Source organism: Phascolarctos cinereus, unplaced genomic scaffold (genome assembly GCF_003287225.1).
Source record: "Phascolarctos cinereus isolate Bilbo 61053 unplaced genomic scaffold, phaCin_HiC Scaffold_726;HRSCAF=1367, whole genome shotgun sequence".
NCBI classification, from domain to species: Eukaryota; Metazoa; Chordata; class Mammalia; order Diprotodontia; family Phascolarctidae; genus Phascolarctos; species Phascolarctos cinereus.
Genome location: NW_027556098.1, coordinates 390,011,743 through 390,034,713, shown reverse-complemented (window position 1 = coordinate 390,034,713; position 22,971 = coordinate 390,011,743). Strand labels below are relative to the sequence as shown.

Below are 22,971 nucleotides of genomic sequence, written 5' to 3'. Positions count from 1 at the left end.
GCCTCAATGAGCTGAGCTAATGGAGGAAGATGGTGGTGATGGGCATCCCCATTCAGCAGATGAGCCACAACCCAGGAGATGTGCCTCTGAACCAGGAGAACGGGGTTTTCTTAGGTGAATGTATATACAGCACTGTCTGATCACATGCCGCCCAGGCAGAGGGAAGGGATGGCTCAACACGAGGAGGGGGGCGTCTCCTGGCCACAGATGACCTCCCTGCCCTCAGATACTCTCTCCCTAGTCGTGGCCGTCTTGGGAGCAGACCAGCATGGAACACCGTTTTTGCTCCACGGCACCTGTCCCTTTACTCCAGCTCGAGACATTCACTTGACACTCACATGTAGGTCTCTAGTAACCCAATCTTTATTTTGGGGGAAAAGCCCTGTGATTTCATTAGCGCGAAAAATTCCTAGTGTAGAAATTCCCTCTGCTAAAACAAATCAACTGTCACCGTAGAGATCCCTGAGCCTTGCCATGGTCACGTGGCCGGGACCTTTGGCCCAGGTTGTCCTGACTCTGAGGTCAGCTCCTCACCCCTCCCCCTGCAGCCTCTCAGTCCAATATCCACTTCTGCCCATGGCAGAGGCTTCCTCTAGAGGCTTTAAAGGAGATGGGTGCCTTGGTATGGCTCCTGAGGGCCTCCTCTGTGACCCCTAGTGGCTCACCTTGATGGAGACAGTGCGTCCGGGGCTGCTGTCATGCATGAAGAGCCGGAGCATGTGAGGAATCAGCTGGGGCAAGTAGAGTTTGAATTCACCACCCAGAGCGACCACAATCTGCTCAATAAGAAGGATGATTGTGCTCTGGATGGAGCTGTTCATGACCCAGAACTCCTACAGGAACAGAGAGAGAAGGGGTGTTAAAGCCACTTCCAGGTGGTCTTTTCTGTTCCGTAGGATGGATTATGCTTGCACAGGCCAGGGAGAAGCTCCCTCACGATCACAGTAAGGTTACTCTGGCGTGATTGAGAGCTTTAGCTAACTGGTTGTGAAGCCAATGGAACCACTGCCAGACACTGATGGAGACAGGGTCACCTGAGGCGACTGGCAGAGCAAAGAGGGGTTGAAAGGAGGAGAAGGTGGTGACATCAGAAGACGGTTTCTATGGGTCTTGTGGTCAAATAAAAAAAAGTCCTCTTAATGAGTCACGGGCACAAAGAAACACGAAACTGGCAGTACCTAACTGCGTAGCGGAAAGGGGCGCAGAAAAGCCATTTAATGACACCCTTAGTTCTGGGTAGGACTGCACTGAAGTCATCTGAGAAAGTTAGCAGCTCAGCCCTTTCCACCAAACCTCCCAACGAGGAGATTCCAGGATGGAAGCAATGCTGCTGTCTACTAATCAAGACAGAGCAGATGGCAAGTCAATCCTCCTGGGCCCTGAATCATTGAGGACTGGCTGTAAACAAAAGTACTTTTAACAGCTTATATGAAAGGCACTATGGAAATTAAGTTCTCATTAAGAAGAGATCAAAAATTAAGAAGGTAAAAAACCAAGTCAGAAAGCCCCAGGGAAATCTTCTTCTCTTCATTTAAAAAAAGTGCCGTGGGGAGAAAGGCCCAGTCCTAGAAGGTGGGCGCAGCCTGGAGAAGTCAATGAGGCTCACAAAAGATGACCCGCCACTGATTTCACAGCCACCATGACTCGTTGGATAACGTTTTACTTCTGCCTTCCATACAGAATGTCCATTGGCCCCCAGGGCTTCCAAGCCAGCCGTTGCCGCCAGATGCTGGCTGGATTACTGCACACAAAGAGGCCTTCTCTTCTCTGTCCAGGGGGAGCTCATTAAATACTCTGGACCCAGAATCATAAGAATGGGGTCCCTGTTGTACGTGCAGCACCCTGTGAAACATTTTGCAGGTGTGAGCTCCACCTCCCAAAGTGTCCTGGCTTTGGATGAATAAATCAATCAGAGACGACATCAGCTGCAGAGTCCTGAGAATGCCCCTGCTTTTCTGATATCACCCACCAGGCTCCTCAGAGTTCTACATAAGTGCTCCTTGTGTGAGAGCCTCTGAAAAGACCCTGGGGCAGGGGGAGCCATACCATTCTCAATTATTTATACCTGCAAAAGCTATTGGTGCTGAGCCTGGGGAGCTGAAGTCAGCCATTTTCCTTTAGCCATGAAGCTCCTTCTAAGCCAGCTACATAGAGATGTGGTCTTGAAAGCAAGAAAACAACCTTCTGGTGTTTCCACGTTGAACAGCTCTTAAGGCTACCTTCCCCATAGAGACATTTAAATTATGCAGTGGAAGAGGGGAAGGAAGCCTCCTTGCCACTCCCCACTGAGAATGGCACTGAAATCAATGGGAAGTCACCCTGACAACAGGTTCCTACATGCTGTGAACCACGCTAACAACCACCTAACTGGCAGATGACCCTTTTCGCATCTGCTACCACTTCCATTTTTGAAAGGAACAGGCTGAAATGTCCATCTCCTTCTCCTCCTCGGCACTTAATAAACTACTGGGCTCTGAGATGGTCCAGTCCACTGGCACATGTTCAAGCCCACAGTTTCACACCGCCACAGCGTGTGCTACGTAGGCCATGACGTCTTTTTCTTGCTGGTGGCACCTTCACCCACAGATCTCAGCCCTGGACACTGGGGGCCAGGGACAACATCTCCCTTCTAAACCTAGCTGGATGTGCTTTGGATCAACCGTCACTCGACATTTTTAGGAAGCTTTTTCATTGCAGTGGGTCAGGGATAAAAGGGCCTCTTATCCAGCCCGGCTCCAAGCCCCCTCCGGACTCCCCAGCTGCGGCCAAGCAGAAAGGCTTTACTCACTCTCATGAGGGTGACGATCTCGTCCATGTAAGGTCTGATGTGGCTTCTCACAAAGGACACCAGCATCCCCAGCTGCTGGAACAGAAACTGAAAAGGAGACATTAGTGCCTGCCCAGCCCTCAAGATCAATGCCCAGAGACAGCCCAGACTAACACTGGGGAGGGCGAGGCTTTCTGGGAACCACAAATACCTGGTGGGTTCATTCAACCCTAATTTGCCATCATTCCAGTCTGGTAACTAGCCGGCTCTCTATGATCTGGAGCCTGTTTATTTGCGGCAAACTTTGCTTTTAATATCTTGGTAAAAACATTTCTGCTTAAGCCATTTTTACTGTGAACATTATCAGCGTGTTTGGAAGTTTGGGATTCTCTTTAAAAAAGCTGAAAAACAATGATTAATTTATGTCTGAATGCTTCCAGAGAGGGTATGAGCTACCCAACAAGCAAAGTTTTGGGAGGAAGAAATAAAGGTAGCTTTACTTAGACTGGTGAAGGTCCCCGCTCCGGGGATCATGCAAACAGCAGAGCTGAGGAAGGTGAAGAGGAGGGAGAGAGTGACTGGTGGAGTGAGAAAAGCCAGGCTTTTCCACCTTCTGCTACCGGGATCTCAGGCAGCCCCTAACCCTTAGCTCCCTCACATTTGTGAAATGGAAATAAGTCCCAGGGAGTGCTCTAAGGTGCAAATGAGATCCCGTGTGTATCAGTGCTAGGAAAATCATAACCTGGGTTCCTAGCCTGTGATAGCATTATGGAGGGGAAAAGAACGGGTTGGGGTTGGGGGGGCTGCCTTCCCAGTCCTTTGGAGCAGTGTTTTCACAGTAGCTTCATTAATTTATTGGCACGATCAATTCCCAGATCAATGGAAAGACAGTCTAAGAGTCGAGCATATAACCACACTCCAGTGTCGAACACAAATGACTTTCCTATTATCTGTGCTCTGCTCTCTCCACTAAAGCACACAGATCCAGGCCTATCTTTCTAGTTTCATCTTTGAAAATGGATTGGCAGAAGTCTAGGACAAATAAAAGGAACACTGATTTATACAAGGCTAATTAATTAACCTGACAGAAGGCAGTGGCCTCAAGCAGCACTGGCAGGAAACGGAGATGAATTCCAAGGGAGTTGGGCAAACCTATGAATGACTGGGTGATGCATGGGGGCAGCTCCTGCCAGCTCAGGCCTGGCCTGGATGCTTCAGGACTCTGAGTCAATGGGCTGACTCTCATCTCCCAGGAATCTTTTCGCTAAAGTTAAGTGTTCCAGAAAACTCTGTACCACCATCAGGGAGGCTGGTGAAACCAAGACTCCTCACCTAAGTATTCTCTGACCAAATTTTCTTCACACAGGCAGGATAACAGACTTTAGGTGAGGGAACACCAAAACATTCTGGGTGGTAGGGAGGTCAAAGAAGACCAAATGATCACTGGAAAGAAAAAAGCTGCACTATTCTTTTCAGAGAGCACAGCTAGGCTCTGATGAAGGAAACCTCCAAGTGGCCTGATTTGAGGAGGTGTGGCAATGTGACATCACCAAAAGGCAATTTTGGCATCCTTTAATGGTCCAGATCATTTCTTCTCCCTTTGACTTTTTTTTAAAACTAATTTCTTTCACCAGCAAATTAATATTTTTGGGGAAAAAGTACTGAGGCTTGGAGTGGGATGGTCATGTTGAGGGAACTATTCCCAAGAAAAATTTCCCCTCTCACCTCAAAGGACAGCTGGGCAACGGGAAGGGCAACAAGTGGGGGACTACCGTTTGAGGAATTTCACCTTTTCTTTCCAACTTGTTTCCTCCGTTGGAATAAAAATGTCCGTTTGACATACGTTTGCTGCATCAACTCTTTAAACAAGGCATCTGGGGATCTGATGCACTGCACTCCCTCTAAGGGTGAACGGGATAAGTCCACCTGACTGGCAGCCGGCATGCTCTCCCCTGCACCTAAATGGCCCCTTCCCAGAACCCTGACCACTGGCCCCTGTTGAGGTGCCAAAGCACGGAGGGGTTTTCAGGTTAGAACAGGGCGGGAAGAAAGCACCGTCTATCACCAGGAAGCAAATGGGCTTCCCAGCTTCCTAAACAGTAGGATAAAACATCCTGGAATCATTACCCTAAGGGACTCAACTTGACATGAGGAGGAGCCATGGAATCTAGTCCAGTAAACTAAGATGACAAACAGGACTGGTTTCAAGAGCAAAGCCAGAGCCCCTTCAAATGGCAGGGCAAACCCCTGGAGCCAGGGAACAGGACCAGGCAAAGCTGGAATGTGGAAGCTACTTTTTCATGGAGGGAATGGTGGGAGACAAAACCATAGCAGGCATGGGGTCAGGAGCCAGAGGGATGACGGCTGATGTGAAGAGGGGTGCCAGGGACACATTCCCTTGCCTACTTACTTCCCGAATGGCACCATCACAGACCCGGATCACATTGAGGAATGTGGGCATGACCTGGGGCAGGAACTGGACGCACTTGAGTCCCAGGGATTTGAAGATGAAGGTGATGGCCTGAACCACCATGGTGTGATGGTGGGAGAGGGACTGGTCTCGGAAGATCCTCATCAGGGCCACCATTGACACGGCTGGGTAGAATTCGTCCAGAGGCAGATTACCCATGTTCACCAGCATCTCACTGGTGCTGTAGTCGGCTGGGACAAAGCCACAGAGAAAGCATCTAAATACAACACACGACTGGCTTTGGGGAGGGCAATAAGCACTGGTGAGCTGCTCTCTCACACCTTTCTTCCCTTCTAACATCATGAAGAATATAGCAATGTGCTAAGAACCACCATCATCATGGAAGGAAACGACTCTAGGGCCTTTCTCTGTTGCTCAAACAAGACTCTAAAAGTCTGCTTCATGGATTATGGTCCTTACAATGGCATGCATCTGACTTAACTTCTTACGGTTATTGCTCACATCTTAGCAGTTGAAGCGACCAATAAAAATAACTACTCTCCCAAATGAAAGTAATTGAAATTTAGTGGATTCATTTAAGCAAACATCTGTTCAACAGCTGCTTGGCCCTCAAAACTCCGGGGAATTCAGCTGAGTTTATAAAAAATTATACCTGACCAGAAAAATCAGGCTCTTCAGGAGAAGTCCTGTGACTTAACAGGGGCCTGAGAGGAACAGGGACTCACACTGGAAGGAAGATGAGGGACTGAGGGCAGATGTGAGCAAGAAAGCAGACCCTGAACTTTCTCTTCCCAGTGACTTGGATTTGCTATGGAGCCAATGGCATGAGATCACTTACTGAAGCTTCTTTCTGGGCCAGGGAAGGGAGTGGGAGATTTAATCTCTTTAACATAAGTTAAGAATACAGTTAATAAATAAAGGCCTGTTTCACTGGTGAGGAATGGGTCCCTGAAGTGGCCGTCAAAGGCAAGGACAAATATCGCCCACTGTGAGGACAAAAATACCCTTGTGAAAGGCAGTGAAGACTAATGGATCTAGTATTTAGTGGAAAGAAAAGAGCCCTGGGTATGAGTGTGTTAACTGGTTTTCTGGGGAAATCTAGGGCAAAATCTATCTTTCAAAATGGAGAACAAATTCTGAACTCTGCCTCCTAGGAGAGCTGTGGGAATGAATTATATCAAAGAGACATTGGAGAAGAATAAGATGTCAATATCTTTCTCCCTCCCATACCTGTTCTGAGAATTAAGAATAAAAACAGCTTATGAATCTCAGAGCCCCAGAAAAGACAAAGAACTTGGAGGAGGAGTGCTCCCCTCCCTGCTCCCGCCCCTACCAGGCTATTAGCTTCAGGAGGCTGGAGACTGCTTCTTCACTCTCCCCTTCTACTTCCCCTAAGGCCCTGCAAAGAACAAGCCCTCCATAGCTAGCTGTTTAATGAATGAATGCACACTCTGGCTTGCCACAAAACAGCCAACTCCACACGGAATACCAGGTAAAACTGACTTTTCATTCAAAAATGACTAAATGCCCCAATACTTTTGAGGACTACAGGACAACCTGTCCAAGCGTCAACGTTCAGGGACCCGGCAGGCTCAACTCCCCCTTCCACTTACAGGAATCCTGGCTGGATTTGGACTCAGATAAGCTGACAGCAGAAGCGTCCCGAGACTGGTCAATCATGCCGATGTTCACTTTGTGCTTGTAGGGATCCAAAGCCCCCAAAAGCCCCAACACTCGAATGGCCTGCGTGAGGAAGGGGAAAAGGAAACTAGGCCCGCCCCTGCTATCCCAGACATATCCCCTGCCCGCCCCTGCTGCCCCAGACATACCCCCCTGCCCGCCCCTGCTGCCCCAGACACACCCCCCTGCCCGCCCCTGCTGCCCAAGACATACCCCCCTGCCCGCCCCTGCTGCCCCAGATATTCCCCCTGCCCGCCCCTGCCCTGACACTCTTTCTAGGTCCCTGCAAAGGAAGCCTGTGTAATGGTGTAGTGGAAACAGTGCTGGACCCCTACCTCAGAGGCTTACCAGCTGTGTGACCCTGGGCAAATCATTTCACCCAAGCCTCAGTTTCCTCATCTAGAAAAAGGGGGTCATAGCTGGAGTGTGCACCTCCCAGAGTTGTGAGGATACATGCCGGGTGCTTTATAAACCTTCTAAGTGCTATTATTATTATCATCATCATTCTGATGAGCAGATCCAGGGACAACCAGTGAGTTGTGACCTCTCTGAGCTTCAATTTCCTTGTCTAGTAAATGAGGGGTTGGACCAGATGACCTCTGAGCCCCTGGCCTGTTCCAAATCTAGGCCCCTGAGATCACAGAAAGATGGCCGACCGCAAGAAAATGTGAACGCTCCAGATTTTCTCCTCTCCTCCTTTTCCATGCACAGCCAAGTCACTTCAGTTTCCTACCTCCCTTCGGGTGCCCTGGTTCTGCTCGGTCTTCAGAAAGTTCAGCAGCACCTCCAGCAGGGTCGGGTATTTCCTGTAAGGCTCCACCACATAGCCAGTGCTGGCCACCAGCTGCCCCAGGGTCCACAGTGCCACCTGGAGCAGAAGCAAAAACCAACAAGTCAAGTCTTTGGAGAACTGAGGGGAAAGGAAAAACACCAGTGATCTCTTTGCTGACAACAAAAAGTCAGAAGCTGTACCCAGAGCAGTTTCTCTGTAACACAGACTGTCTTCTTCTAAACCCGGAAGAGGGTTCCCTAAGTCTGGGCAGATTAAACAGCTGGCTAACCACAAACCTCCAGCAGACGAGGGAACAATACACTGGGCTTTTCTCTCATTCCTGGGATTAAAAAGTTTTTCTAGAAGGACCTAAGATCTGCTTGCATAACCTTAAAAACTAGCAAGGGAAGATCTGAGAGAACTCTAAATTTAAGGAGAAAGTGAAGGCTGTGGTTAAATCCAGCCCAGTAAGGAAAGTTTCTGGGGGTGATTTAAAACATTAGATGGCTAGGAATGAAGTAAGGCTGGACCCAGGTAAACTGAAGGCCTGTGCTTCTACACATCAGTCGACATTTATTAAGCACCTACTGCATGCCAAGCACAGTGCTAGGTGCTGGGGGTATACAGCCTCCAAATGAACCAGCCCCTGCTCTCAAAGAGTTTTCCCAATATGCCACCATCCAACAGATCCTGGAGCATGGCGGAGATGGAATCTTGAAGACACAATCGTTTAGTCCCACTCAACCTTGAGATAGATCCCGCCCCAAACTTAGCCACCCCTGGACGATCTGCAGTCCAAACCACCTCCCGGACAGCTCTATCCCTTGGGGACATACAGAACAAATCAGACCCTCCTCTATAAGACAGGCCTTTAAACACTGGAGAATGCTCATGTCCCTCTCTATGTGTTCCCTTCTTCATCCAGCATTCCATCCCCAGAACTTCAGGGCGCTGAGAGGAGAAAATGGGGACAATGGGGTTGGAGACCGTCTTTTTTGGGTGCTCTGGTATGACTTCACACTCTGGCAGCCATGGCTAAGGAAGGGGCAGCCATCCAGCTGGCTGCCCTTCTATGCCATCTTTGGTCTGCTGACTCAGTGCGGAGAAGGGCCTGTGGATGGACCATGGCCTCCTTAGAGAGCTGGCCTCTGGACAGACCAGACGGACTGACGTTACAGAGGAAGAGGATGGCACAGGCAGCATGGCTGGGGTGGTGAGCCGAGGTTTCTAACACTCAGTAAAAGTGTGGAAAAAGGTCATCCTGATCTAGTCCGATCCAAACCAATCCAACAAGTGTTTACTGAATACCTAACATCTGCAAGTCCTTGGAATAAAACACAGAAAGAATAAAAGTCCCTGGCCTCAAGGCTGTACATTCTACTGGGAAAACCTGACCAGGTGTCTACATACTAATCTGAGGAGAGGGGTCATCAGAGTCCTGAAAACTGAGGCAGTCTTTTGAGAAAGAGAGCCTGTGGGAGAGTACCCGAGAGCGGAGCCAAGATGAGGAGGGGGCGCATGCTAGGCCCCCCAGAGGGCAGATGGAGAGCTGAGCTCAGGGCACAGCAGGGAGGCCAGTGCAGCCAGAACACAGACTGCGGGAGGGATGGGCAAGAGGCCTGGAAAGACAGGGCAGGCCGACGGGCCCCCAGCACTTACCAAGCAGCTCCTGTGTGCCAGGTACCGTGCCACGAGTTTTACAAATCCGACCCCTGGGAGGGAGGGGCTGTTGACAGCTCCCCATTTTACAGGTGGAGTGACTCGCCCAGCAGGGTCCCTGCTAGGGAGGGTCCTGGCCTTAAGCTCCAGGGAGCACTGAGGCACCTCCAAGCCACCAAATCTGAGAAGCAATCGGGGGCCCTGGGGAGTTTCTTGATTGGGGAATGATAAAGACGGGATTGGGCTTTAGAACAATTTAACTACTTTGTACTTAGGCACTTTATGTCACCTCCTCCTTAGAGTATGTATCGCCCACATCAGCACCATTCCTGGCACACAGGAGGCACTGAACTGACCATATGTGAGTAAGGCTGCTCATGAGGGGCTGTTCTCAAGATGCTCACCAATCCTGGCTCTAGGTCAGTTTCCCTTCCATTCCCCCACCCCCACTCTGTTACTTGCCTGCCTCTTGGCCAGTAGAGAGGAGTCCTGCAGCATGTCCATAATGATGATAAAGAGCTCATCGACCCACTTCCGCATCTCCAGGCCACTCACCTGCAGGAAGGGGGGGGGGGTTTCCATCAAACTCCTCTACTCATTGACCACAGGAGCAGGACTGGCAAGCCTGACTCTGGAAGCACTTCCACACCCTCGGAAGGACAGCTTGTAGAAGAAGCAGGGCACCCTTACCTGGGCCAGCTCTCCTATTGTAGCCAAGACATTATTGATCACCCCTGGGTTTGGGTCAGGGTCCGGATCTTTCAGCTTCAGAATTAAAGCCTAGGGAAGACGTGAGGAAAGGCAGGCAGATTACTATCCACCCAAGAGGACTTTTTTTATATCAATTTGTACTTGAAGGCCACCTCCTACACGGCCAACCCAACTATGTCCAATCGACTTTTTTCAGGGTTTCCTATGAGGGTCTCTCTGGAGCATGAATGCTTAACCTTTTCCCTACCAAGACCATAAGACTAATCTAATTGGGAGCTGAGAGTAATAGAATATGAAAATATTGCACCTCATTCCTATAAATTATATTTGGATGTTAATTTACATAGCTTTACATGTTATGAAACAGTACATGTTACTTTAATATATTCAGATGCAAAACACACCTTCATCTTTCAGTAACTATTTCTAGACCTCGCTTCCCCCATGAATTGGGGTTTGGTGTACTTGAGTATCATTCTATTCACTGATCTAAAGAATTCCTGTTGGGGAAACTCCATCTACTGATGCGTGGCCCTGCTGCTATGCAACCTAGTCTCAGACAGTGGCCTGAGGCACTGAGAGCTCAGTGCCTTGTCTGAGGTCACACAGCTGGTATGTGTGTGAGTATTTCTGATCTGGACCTCGCCCTCTTAACTGTGATGGCAGAGACTGGATAGCTAGCTGTCCATTCAACACTGACTGCAATCACTTCCCCCAGAGCAGACATGAGTTACACCCGCAAAGAGAAAGCAAGCTTCCACAGCAAGACGAAAGGGTGACCACTGCCCAGGTCTCCTCTACCTTCAGAATGGGCTCCATGTAGGGGCGAATGAGCCGGGGGGCATTGGAAACTAAGTGCCCCAGCATTCTGGCACTCTGCTCCTTGATTCTTCCAACTCCGCTGTGTTCCAGCTCAGTCAAAATCTGAAGGAGAGGACAAAGTCTTGTTATGGCAAAGGAAATTCTAGAGGAGAGGCATTCCTCAGAGAGATAGCAAGGGCAAGTGGGATTCAGAGAGGGACACTACAGGTTATCAAAGATCTTTAGAGTGGCCTCTAACAAGCTGGACTGGGAGAGAAACCTGCCGGACACCTTCCCTTCCACATTCACTTGAGAGCTTCCTGGTGATCCCAGAAGGATGGCCCAACGTCACTGAGCTTTGACTGCTGGACAAGCAGCCAGGGTGGACCACACTCTGCAGCAAAGAGGAATAGAGACCTCTCTTGGAGGAGAGGCTATACAAAGATGGCCATTTTAAAAGGGATAGGCACTGGGCAGCAAACGGCTACTACATCAAACCCCACCATGTCAGCGCTAATGCACTGTACAAAGAAGCCATGGACAGCCTCTTTTGGTCATATCTAGAGATTTAAAATGTGATTGCAAAAATCAGTAGGTTTCTTTTGGCCTACGAAGCATAGAGGTAAAAGTAGATGTAAATCCGAAACCATCCAAGATGAGGTCCATTAAGCATCACGAAGTTAAGGCTGATTAACACAACAGTGAAACACTCCCATAAACCTCTGGATGGTTGAAACAAAGCCTCTCTAAGCAATGAGAAAAATGGCATTTGTAGCTTCCATTTATTTTATTCCAAAGGAGAGGAGGGCTGGTATCTGCAGTCAGAGCCTAATGGTTTAGTATTTGTGCATAAATTTCAGGATACTGACTGAATAAACTGGGCTGCTCATTTTCCCTGGCAACCTTGAATCCTTCATAGGTTACAGGCAAATAGCAGCAAAAGGGAGAGGGTGAATGCTGGTGGCAGACACACTAACAGTAGGAAAAGGTGACAGCAAAGGAAAAAGAAGGCACATTAACCTGAAGGTGCCCCCCCACCCCGAGAAGAGGGGGGAAGGGTGGCATCCTATGGCCACCCCCCTATTTTACAGAAGGGGGAAAGCAAAGCCCCCACAGTTAAGTGACTTGACCAAAGTCATAGAGGTAACAAGTACCAAGGCCTGATGGGAGCCCATGTCTTCTGACAGCCAATCCTGTGTCCTTCCTACAGCATTTGTCTATGCTCACACACCCAGTGATTCCCAGGTTCATCACTGTACAATCCACCAACTGATATTCTGAGCAATGAGTCTGAGGTATCGAGAAAAGCTCAGATTATACCCCTTCTGCACTGCCTTCAAGGAATAAAGTTCAGTGAACTAGAAAGCTGGCCTGCCTCTATTTTCCTGCGTGAGCTATGTGTGTTATATGCCACCTCTTCCATGAAGCCTTCCTTCCTTCATCTTTGGTCAAGTTCTCAGCTAGCAGTCAGCCCTCTCTCCAGTTGCACACCCCTCTGGGCCTTCCCCCAGACACACATCTTCTACTTGGATTTACAGTTACTGCCAAGACCACCTGGTCTCATTTTCCAAGGAGAACATAAGCTCTGAGAGGGCAAGGATTGCGTGGCGTTTCGCTTTCTATCTCCAGTACCTACAACAGGACTTAATGGCAAGCTTTTTTTAAAAACTGAAATCAGTTGTTCTCAATGAAGACTGTTAGTGTAACAAAATATGCTCATTAAGCCAGCTCATTTTAAACTGAGCTCCTCTTTACAGGACACACTGATGTCCCAGTTTAGGGTCAGAAAGACTAGGGCTCAAATCCAGGCTGCCACACTGACAGGCTGTGCAGCCCAGATAATCTCTGGGCCTCAGTTTCTTCAAATGCAAAATGGGGATGTACTAAGTCCTTTGGCAGGAATGCTGTGTGTTTCCAATGGGATTATGTATGTAGTTTTGCAAACCTTAAAGCAAGTGTTCTTACCAAGTCTCTGAAAGCCCTTCCCAGCCTGCCCCCTCTCCCCTAGGTGCTCTGAGAGCCAGTGACAACAGCCTCCGCCTCCAGGCATTTTCCCTGGTGACCCCCATGCCTGGAACGCTCCCCCTCCTCATGTCGGCCTCCTGGCTTCCTTCCTTCAAGATCCAGCTAAATCTTCCCACCTCTGAGAAGCCTTTCCTGATCCTCTGAAATGCCAGTGCCTTCCTGCTGTTGATTAGCTCCGACTTCTCCTGAAAGACCAGAGCGATTTGTCCTTCAGGCTGGGAGCTACCTGAAAGCAGGGATTGTCTTTTGCCTTTCTTTCAAGCTCTGTGCCTGGCACAATGCCTGGATGGAGTAGGTGCTTAATAAATGCAAGCTGACTAATTTCTGTGACCTTGTTTTTTAAAAAAAGATTTTGATAGCTGTATTTTGATATCATCAGTTTCCTTTGTAATCCTCTGTATTTTATGCATGCAAAAACATGATTAGCCAGCCAATGGGGTTAAGAACTCCTGCTTAAACACAGGTATAAATGTCAGCTATCAGACCCCCTAGTTAAGGACAGGCAATTAATCAAACCATTTCTGAAATCAATCATTGGGCTGCAATGTTTACTAAATGACTCCTCCCTGATTAGAGAGTTCCCTCCAAGGAAGGAGGTCTCAGCCCGTCCTTGTTTGTCCTAATCTCCTAAACAACAAAAAAGCTTAAGCCACTTTCCTGTTCCCCTAGACTCAGTTTGGCTTTTTTTTTTAATGGGCTCAGCCCTTTTCCTTCCCCGACCCACCAATAGGTCAGCCCTTGGGTGTCAGTCCCATTGGGAGGTGCTCTTCCCCACTGCCCAGTTTCAAGAGCCAGGCCCTTTACCTGAATGAGCATCTTCCTCAGGAAAGGCATGACAAAGGCAGGGTTCATGCTGCTGAGGCGGCCCACGGTGCAGATGGCCAGCTCCCGGATCTCAAACACCTGGTCATTAAGGGCCACAAACAGGGCCTGCAGGTTCTCTGCCTGGGCCAAGTGAGCATCAAAGCGCTCATCCAGGGAGGCCAAGACACAGTAACGGATGTCAGGGTCTGGAAGAGCAAGTAAGAGCTTGATCATGCGGCCATCTACTCCACCTCGCCTCTCCCAAGTCAGTACATTCTACAGACACTTTTTAAGTGCTTACTCTGTGTAAGGTACTGAAGATACTAAGACAAAACATTTATGAAACAGTTCCTGTCTTCAAGGAGCTTACCATCTACTGGGGGGCACGTTACATACAGAGGTAAGTGTCTACAAAGTAATTTCAGGAAGGAGGAAGCATTAAGAACCAAGAGGATCAAGAAAGACTTTGCATAAGAGGCAGTAATTGGGCTAAGCCTTGCAGGACTCTGAGAGGAGGAGGTGAGGAAGAAGTTCCAGTCACGGGAGATGACTGGGCAAGGCACAGAGAGAAGAGACAGCCCACTGAGTTTGGGGAACAGCTGCCTGAGCTAGAGCACAAGGTGTGAAGGGGAGTCATGTGATTAAGTGTGGAAATGGAGCTGGACAGGGAAAGCCTTTCCAAGACAGACCACGACCTAGGTGCTTCAGGGAATTACTAAAGAGGGCAGGGACCTGGTCAGACCTGTGACCCAGTGGAGGATGGACTCGAGGGGGTAAGCGTGGAGGCAGCAGGCCCATCATCTAGGCAATAGGTGCTGAGGGCCTGAATGACGGTCCTGGGGAGGTGAGTGAAGGGGACAGCGGGGACAGATGCTGTGGAGGTAGAATCGACAAGACTTAGCAGCTGACTGGACATGGGCCGTCGATGAAGGAGAGGGAGAGTCAATGGGTGATGCCAAGGCTGCAAACCTGAGTGACTCGAGGGACAGGGGTGGCATCAACCTTCCAGCTACCCAGGCTTGAAGCCGTTGGAGGACCTAAATCTGGTACCTATTATTGCCTGCCCAGGTATGAAAGCTCTCGAGAGCCTTCTCTCATTTGGCCCTCTGGATTTTTTTTTCCTGCCAGTGGAAATAAAAGGAAATGGAATGAAACAAAGGACAGACTGACTTTAAGCATAGAGGCCAATGCAGCCAGGACTGGCTGGAACTGCCAAGCTCAAAACCTCTGGAAAGAACTGTTATTTAGCCTTCAAGGATGGATCATGGCAATTCTTCCTTTAGCAGAGAGGACTCTGGCCTACTTATGGGCAACATTGTGTTTTTAAAGGAGCAACTCAGTCTTTTTCTCTACAAGGCCCACAGCCACCAAGTTGGAGAGAATGATGACAGCCTTAGACAGCTGCAGTTCGGCTGGTTATAAAACTGTAGGCACCAGAAGAGGCCTGAGCAAGCATGCAGTCTGACCATGTCATTGTTACAAAGGCAGCACCTTCTCCTACAGACGGGAAGTGATGCACCCATGGGCACACAGGCCAATGCAGCAGAACTGGGACCCAAAGCAAGATCTTGACTTAAAATTCAGGGCACTTTGGCAGTCTGAATTACTGACTAGTCAAAGAACTTGGATTCGCTTCATTTAAAAGTTTCTACACTTGAGGATGACAAAAAGACCAGGAGGAGACCAATGATAAACTCTCGGAGGGTAGGGACCACATCGGTACAACCTGCTGGACAGCACCTAGCACAGGACAAAGGGCTAACAGCCCCTTAAAGTCCTGGAAATGACCATGGCAGTGTCCCTAGGCTCTTGAAGGCACAGCTTCCTCCCCTCTCCCATGCCCCATTCTGCAGACATACTTTACCTGGATCTGTTATTCCAACCACAAGCAATTTGCTGAGCACATCGGCCACCACCTGCACTGCCGTCTGGCTGACCACGTGCGCGTGCCCGCTGATGAGGTGGATGGAGGGTGTGAGCAGGCGGGAGCAGGTGCGGGCTGCCTCCATGCGGATCTCCTTGTGCTCGCTGTTTAGAAAGTGATCGGCACAGTGGCGGACAAACTGGGTCAGAGAGTGGCCTGGGTGCACAGAGGGAGAGAAGACAGGGCAGACGCTGGTTGGCATTTCAGACACTCTGGAAGCCGGTTAAAGGACCCCTCACTTCACAGCCACCAACCCAGAAGATATAGGTCATGCTTTCCCCCATCTCTACCTCTTGGCTTCCATCATGTCCCAGCTAAAATCCTGGAGCAGCTAGGTGGCACAGTGGATAGAGCACCAGCCTTGGAGTCAGGAGGACCCGAGTTCAAATCCGGCCTCAGACACATAACACTCACTAGCTGTGTGATTCTGGGCAAGTCACTTAACCCCAACTGCCTCACCAAAAAAAAAAAAATCCTACCTTCCATAGGAAGCCTTTCCCATCCCCCTTAATTCTAGTGCCTTCCTTCTCTTAATTATTTACTATTTACCCTGTATATAAGCTTGTTTGTACATACTATCTTCCCCATTAGACTGAGGGAAGTCAGAGAATGTCTTTTGCCCTTCCTTGTGCACATGGTAGGCACTTAACAAAAGTTTACTGACTGACAACTCTCTTGCTAGAAGGGGAAACAAACATGCTTTGGTGTGGGTGGGCAGGGTGGCATGACAGAGAAAGGAAGGATGGGAAGCAATTCTTCATCCCTCCTACCCCCTCCAATTAAGCGAGTTTGTTTCAGCTATGCTTGCTCTGCACGTTCCCAGGTAGGATGATCCAAGCATTTCTGAATCTCTGAGGAGGGATCTCAGTGCATATACGCTCGGTGTTCCTCAAGGCAAGCAGGGCAGGGATGGTGGCAGGGCAGCCACAGAAAGATAGCTTCAAGCACAAGATGGTTCTCCGGGAGCTGTGAGTGGTGCTCGGCCACCCGGATCCCACATTTCACAAGTGTGCTTTCTTGTCCTGAAATATCTCCTTAGTGCATTAGAGGTACTCATCAGAGCCCAGGAATGTCATTATCTAATGGCACAACAAAACCTCAAGAATCCCAAACTCTCACAAACCAGCAGCCTCCAGCAGGGGAAGTACCCAAGGTTCTGTCCCTGCTGACAGATAAACCTCCCAGAGCCACTGGACTGAAGCAACATTACACAGGCAGCTCCGCGGGGAAGCTGCCATGGGGCACCATCACTGTCTGTGGGCCCATCACACGCTGCCCAACCCAAATATGGGGTAAGGGGAAACAAAAAAACTTAGGAATATGTGGGTAGAGCCCAGGAGAAAATTGTCATAAGCTCCATAATCCTCAGCTATGCCTCTGGCAATACCCCCCAAGTTCATGCGTTTTAAGGCTCAATTCCATAAAACCTGAAACCCAGCTCCTTTTCGCAGCTTCGGCGTGGCCTATTTTCTGGCTGGCAACTCTCAGAACCACTGCCAGCTGAGTCTCTTACCTTCAAATTCAAAGCTACCAAGAGTTCGGAGGGCAAGAGTGATGCTCCCCACATCGCTGGCCTCAGGGAGGCTGGTGAGGCTGGGAGAGGCCAGCTGGTGGGCCAGGCCCTTGGGCATCCCAGGATGTCGGAGGGGCTTGTGCATGAGGACGAGGGACAGCATCTTGAGCAGGCCATCCTGGATGTCTTTCTTCAGCTGTGGAATCTGCCGGCTCAGGTCATAGAGCACGGCGGTCAGGGCAGGGCTGAGGAGAGGACAGGGGAGGGACTGGGCTGGGCTGGCGCCAGAGATGCAGCGCCAAGGCCCACCCTTCCCAGGCCAATCGCCACTGCCACTGCCCTTCCTTCAGGGCAGGATAGACGCTCCCTGAACTGTCAGTCTGGGCTCAGAAAGCAACAAACTCCAACCTGACGGCACAACCTGCAAATCCCTCTCCCGTGCTTATGTTTGAAACACCACAATGGGAAATGCTTCCTTTTTCAGTTGGTCCTCATAAGCAATGGAGATGGACAAATATTATTAGGTGTCACCGGCAGACGAGCAAAGCAGGGTTTGGAAAGCCAAAGCTACTGGCCCAAGGGAGGCCAGCTTATGATCTCGCTAGGTTTTCCCCTGGCAACAAGGAACTGACCCCTTCAGGTGAAGGTCCTGCCTGCTCTGAGCCCTGCAGAAGCTCCCCTGGACACATACCTCAGGCCCACGGCCAGCATGGGCTCGAGAAGCTCCTTGATGTCCTGCTGGATGCCTGGCCCCATTGCTCGGGCCAACATGCTGATGCAGGTAAAGACTGTGGCATCCACCTGAATTGCCTTCTGCCTCCTGCAGGGAAATAGAGCAATGGCCCACTTGAATATAGCGAGCGGACTGCCTCACTCCCAACCTCCTGGGTGACACCTGGAAGATATTTAGGTGCTGCCCACAGGCTTCAGGATCACTGCTTGGAAAAGACAAGCCCAACTCTGAATTCCACCTTCTATTTACTCCTGAGTCCTCCCAATCTCTCTGGCCTCTCCTTTCTTAAGAGTGCCAAGGATTACATTTCCCAGTTCTCAGAGAGGTACGTAAAGTTTGAGGGCATTTAATGACTCGTCCATGGTGATTCAGAAAGTAAATGAGAAAGCTGGGAAGGAGATATCAGCACCCTTGGTCCTAGAGCAGAGCTCCCTTCCCTAGAACTTGACCCACTGTTCAACTCAAACTAAGCCACCGGCCATGCAGCCATGGGCTAAAGGTTTCTGGGACCCTGGGAAAAGAACAGAGATGGGAGAGCCCTTGGAAATCAGAGCTGGAAAGAGAGCCCGAAGGCATCTGGTCCAGCTCCTAGAATAGAACGAAATAGAAGAGGCTCAGCAACCTCCTGGACAAGTGCTCACCCAGCCTCTGCAGGACCCCCCCCCCGCCTCCCCCATGGTGCACGCTGCCTGTCTCACCTCTGGACACCTCTAACACTCAGGGGGGTTCCTTTCCCACCCACTGCTCCTAGTTCTATGAGTCACCCCATCACATCCCGCAGAAAGACAGTACCCCCTTCTAAGGCCACGAGCTGGCAGACATCCTGGGCTTGGATCCTCACAGACAAGGCCTCTAAGTCCTTGACACCCTGCACACACCACTGTCTTTTTCCTATGTGATGCTCTTTCTACACTCCAGGGCTCAGAAGGGAGCCCAAGACTCCAGATGTGGCCAGAGCAGGACAGCAGACAAGGGGGACACTATGCATTCTGCCATCATGTTCATGACAACTGCCATCTCTCTTTTTTTTTCAGCCTGGACCTGTTATTCGTGCATATGTGAGGAACATCTGACGTGCAAATTCTCTTCACTGATACAGGGGCTAGCCCTTGCTCATTAACTCATGCTTTTAGAGTTGTCTGGGGCCCTGAGAAGTTCAATAATTTGCGGATTTTATTGATTATAGATCACTGCCTCCCACTACTATGTGATTTACATCATGTTTTTAACTTTTCCAAAATGCTGATACACATGACCTTACTTAGGAAAGGGCTAATCCTTGCCCCTTTCCCACTACAAGGCGAGGGGTGTATTTCCTTGTACCATCAGCCACGTGTCACACCCAGAGAGTCATGCCAGAGAACAGCTTGGATTGATATGGAAAGGGTCATAGGAAACTCCTTCCTTCAACCAGGTGAGGTTACTGGGATGAGGACAACCAAGATGCTTACTTAGGGGCAAAGTCCTTGGGGGGGAGGGCTGCTCGGATGATCTCCAGCACACGGGGCAAATAGACCTTGAACTCAGATCTCACAGCCACGGACAGCAAGCCGAGGGCCTGGAAGGCAGCTGTGCGTTCCTTCTCCTTCTTGACACAGCTAAGAACATGGTTCATGGTGTCCTGGAGGTACTGAGTATCTAAAGACAGAAGAGAAAGAGTCTCTGGGTCTGGGCTTGGGTGGTGCTGTCCTGTTTACTTTTCAAGAGGGGCACGGAACAAGCAGGGAAAGGTCATCGGAGGGACTCAAGAAGCTCCTGAGCCCGCTGAGAATCACCTGCCTTATGCTAAAGGCACACATACAAAGCACTTTTGGAAAGATGCAAAGCCATGTTAAAAGAGAAGACAACTTAAAAGGACTTCCTAAGAGTAACATTGACCAGCTATCTTGTTCTGAGGCAAATTTGCAGGATCACACTTAGCTATCTGGGTCACAATCATCAAGATGAATTTCATCTTTATGAAATACAGGTCAAATCTCACAACAGTGAATTCCAAGGGACTGTATAAATTATTTTGTATTGAAAATTGCTCCCAATAAATGGGGCAATGGCTTGGAAATCTTTTTGTCGCTCAGATCTTCATCGTAACTGATACTTAACGTAAGGGGATTAGATCTGTAATTTGGAAAGCCTCAAATGTTTTTCCATCTGATTTGCATAAGCTAACATCCATATGCCAGCAATTCAAATTAAAGTGTTAACTGCTGACACTGTCTCAATATTGACATTTCTAGATTCTTTTCTATCTCTGATCCCCTTGACAGAGTCTCAGAGGCTCTACTCCAGAAACATATGGCAGACACAGAGGGACCCCAAGAATGACAGAAAGAATGACTGGGATTTTGAGGGGCACTGATGGGACAGGTGGAGGAACGAGTTGCTGTATGTCCCAAATACATAATTTATTTTTTATTGTAAGAGAATACAAATGCCCTTGGTCCTGAGTCCTCTCAAGATAGATGCGCTAGGGAAAGGGGACTTGTACTCTGAAAATGAGAAGCTGAGATACTATCACAAAGTGAGAGTGAACCACAGGATCAAAGATTTTCAGTTCAACAAATCAATTAATCATCTTATTTTACAGAAAAGGAACTGAGGCTGAGGAAGGTTATATGACTTGCCCAGGGTTACATAGTTCTACCGGGGGCAGAATCTGAACCCAGATCTTCCACTGATATCCTAGAGTTTTAATTATTTGGGTGAGAGAGGGAATTATAGCCAACAGCTGGGTTTTGAAAGAGAGCCAAGAGGGGCATTCATTTCCCTTTCCTAGATTTGGTATCCTAGGAAAAAAAGGAACTATACACCTATAGTGTCACCAGGATCACAACTCAGACAAATATAGCTGAGATTCCTGGAGCCTGTGTTTATGGGAACTCAGAATGAACCCAGGCATGGCTTTCACCTAGAAAGCTTCAGACAAGTGGCCCATAGCTACATGGTAGGAATTCATGAGTTCCTGTCAGGCCAGATTCCTATTACATATTTTAATGTATTATTTCATAAAACAACAGAAAGAGACCACATCAAAAGCATACATCTAGGGGCCTTCTGAGGCCTTTCTGTCCTGCTAAGCAATCCCCTGAGCTTACGAAGGTAACTGCTCCCACAGAGCCCTGCCTTTGATCACACGAAGTTGAGCTATTAGCCCTTTCTGAAGCTTGGACACCATCACACATTTATTCAGAGCTCATTTAGAGCTCGACTGAACAGGGCTCGTCTGGTCATTAAAGAGGGCTGCATGCCAGGCAGGAAGAAGGGGGCAAATCGAAAAAGGATGGGTGATTTTCTTGAAATCGTTTCTCTCTGGCTTGCCTTGTCCTCCTTCGATACATTCTAATTCTCACCCACGTTGCGCGTAACACCTCACTGGCTATATTTGTCCTGCTGTCCTGTCTTAGCAACAGGGGCTTGATATTAGTCAGTGTCTCTGGGATGAGTGTCCACAGAAGAATGGGGCTGGATGGCCATCTGCTCTTCTTGGGGCCCCAGCTGAAGAACAGCAGTCACTTCCTACTGCCCCTGGATGCACAGCAGGGGTGCTGGGAAAGTGACTGCTCAGCCCAGTACTTGGCAGAGGTGAGCCTCACGCTTACCAGTAAAGGCAGACGGCTGGAACGCGGCCAGGCGGGGCAACAAATTGAGGATGGTCATCTGGATGAGGGAGTTCTTGCTGTTTCGACATTTTAGCACCCACTGGCACACCTGGGACAGCAAAGGTAACAGGTCAGGACAAGAAGCAGGGGAAGGGAGGCTGGGAGCCAAAGGATGGCTTCTCCCAGCTCACCTGATCGAACTTCTCTTCCATCAGGTCTCTACAACATCGGCTTTCCACCAAGGTGGATTTGGCCGGGAGGGGAGATGTCCCAAATCCCATAATGCCTTGGTGGGCACTGTACCCCAGCAGGCCAACCAACGCATTGGACTGCTGGGGCTGCACTGCCTGGAAGCTGGTGAAGGGGGTGATGTGGCGAGGCTTCGTCCCAAAGCCCATGAGGTCTTTGCAGTACTTGTCATGGACTAGCTGCTGCTGTGTGATTTCTTCCATTTCCTCCCGGAGACGCTGCAAAAAGGAGGACAAAAACCATTTTCTTGTAGAAGTAGCTCCCAGCTTTGGCCTCTGCAACCGATACAGGCAAAATGGTGAGGCGCCCATCTCTTTCAATTGGGTGGAAGCCTTTTCTCAGGCCCAATTTAAGGGAAGAGCACCACCTACTGAACACCAGAGAAACAACAGAGGGGTAGCTAGGGCCTACCACCCCCCAGGGGTTGACTCTCAGCTTCATCAAGTAGATATAAGAAGGTGCTACAGTCTCAGGACGTGATCTAGTCTGAGCTCAAGCGTAGGTGACATGATGAAATCCTGACAGGGGGGACCATCGGTTCTCATTTTGGTCTCCCCGGGGATCTGGAGAGGAACAGGTCATGACTTTTTCTCAGAATCCCAAGTTTCACTAAAATGTAGGAGAAACCTTGAAAGAGTGACAATGTATGGTCATTCTGTTCTCCGAGAACTGTTCAACACTTGCTCATCAACACGTCCAAATCCAACACCCTAAGCTAATACCTGATGTGATCTAACAATCTTTTAATTCTTGGTCCACCCTCCCTACAAAGCTTTGGTTTCTATATTTTTAATTCCTGGGAAAATTTTGAAATGAACAATGATACTTAATACAGGTGGGCATTGTAGAGATAGAGTCATTCCCCTGGATTTTGTTTGGTAAACACATAGAGCAGACTGCTTGGTAAAGGACTCGGGAGGGCACGTGACTCGGGCCCTGTTTCTGGCACTCACCTCTCCCTCCATGCTGCTGATCCTCACAAGCTCATTGAGAATCAGCAAGGCCCCATGGATCCGGTCATCCCGATTCATGCCTTTCTCCTTGGCCAACGTTTCGTCAAACCCCTTCTCAGCTTCTTCATAAGTGTGCTAGGTAGAGATGGGAGGATGTCCTCAATGACCAGCATCCAAGCTATAACGCACACTCTGGCCAACGGCTGCAAATACTAAGGCAATCTAGAAGCATTTGCCCTTTTTCTTGAGAGCTAACTGATGCCTCCACTAAGCTGTCTTGGAGGAAGTAATCAACACACCAAGTTCTTTCCCCTGGGGGTGAAAGGGAGATATCAACCACAGGGCAGTTCTGT

General features: G+C 49.3%; 1 protein-coding gene across 1 annotated transcript in view; it reads right to left on the bottom strand.

The window, feature by feature from the left end:
* The window catches only part of MTOR (mechanistic target of rapamycin kinase), a 118,197-nt gene that overhangs the window by 87,465 nt on the left and 7,761 nt on the right, over positions 1 to 22,971 (bottom strand). The window contains 16 exon segments of the mRNA XM_020973950.2: positions 666 to 833; positions 2,789 to 2,875; positions 5,178 to 5,428; positions 6,812 to 6,941; positions 7,612 to 7,746; positions 9,772 to 9,864; positions 10,000 to 10,089; positions 10,822 to 10,944; positions 13,651 to 13,856; positions 15,515 to 15,730; positions 17,088 to 17,332; positions 17,779 to 17,907; positions 19,272 to 19,458; positions 21,417 to 21,525; positions 21,608 to 21,883; positions 22,619 to 22,753. Of these exon segments, the coding sequence (XP_020829609.1) occupies positions 666 to 833; positions 2,789 to 2,875; positions 5,178 to 5,428; positions 6,812 to 6,941; positions 7,612 to 7,746; positions 9,772 to 9,864; positions 10,000 to 10,089; positions 10,822 to 10,944; positions 13,651 to 13,856; positions 15,515 to 15,730; positions 17,088 to 17,332; positions 17,779 to 17,907; positions 19,272 to 19,458; positions 21,417 to 21,525; positions 21,608 to 21,883; positions 22,619 to 22,753 (2,580 nt within the window).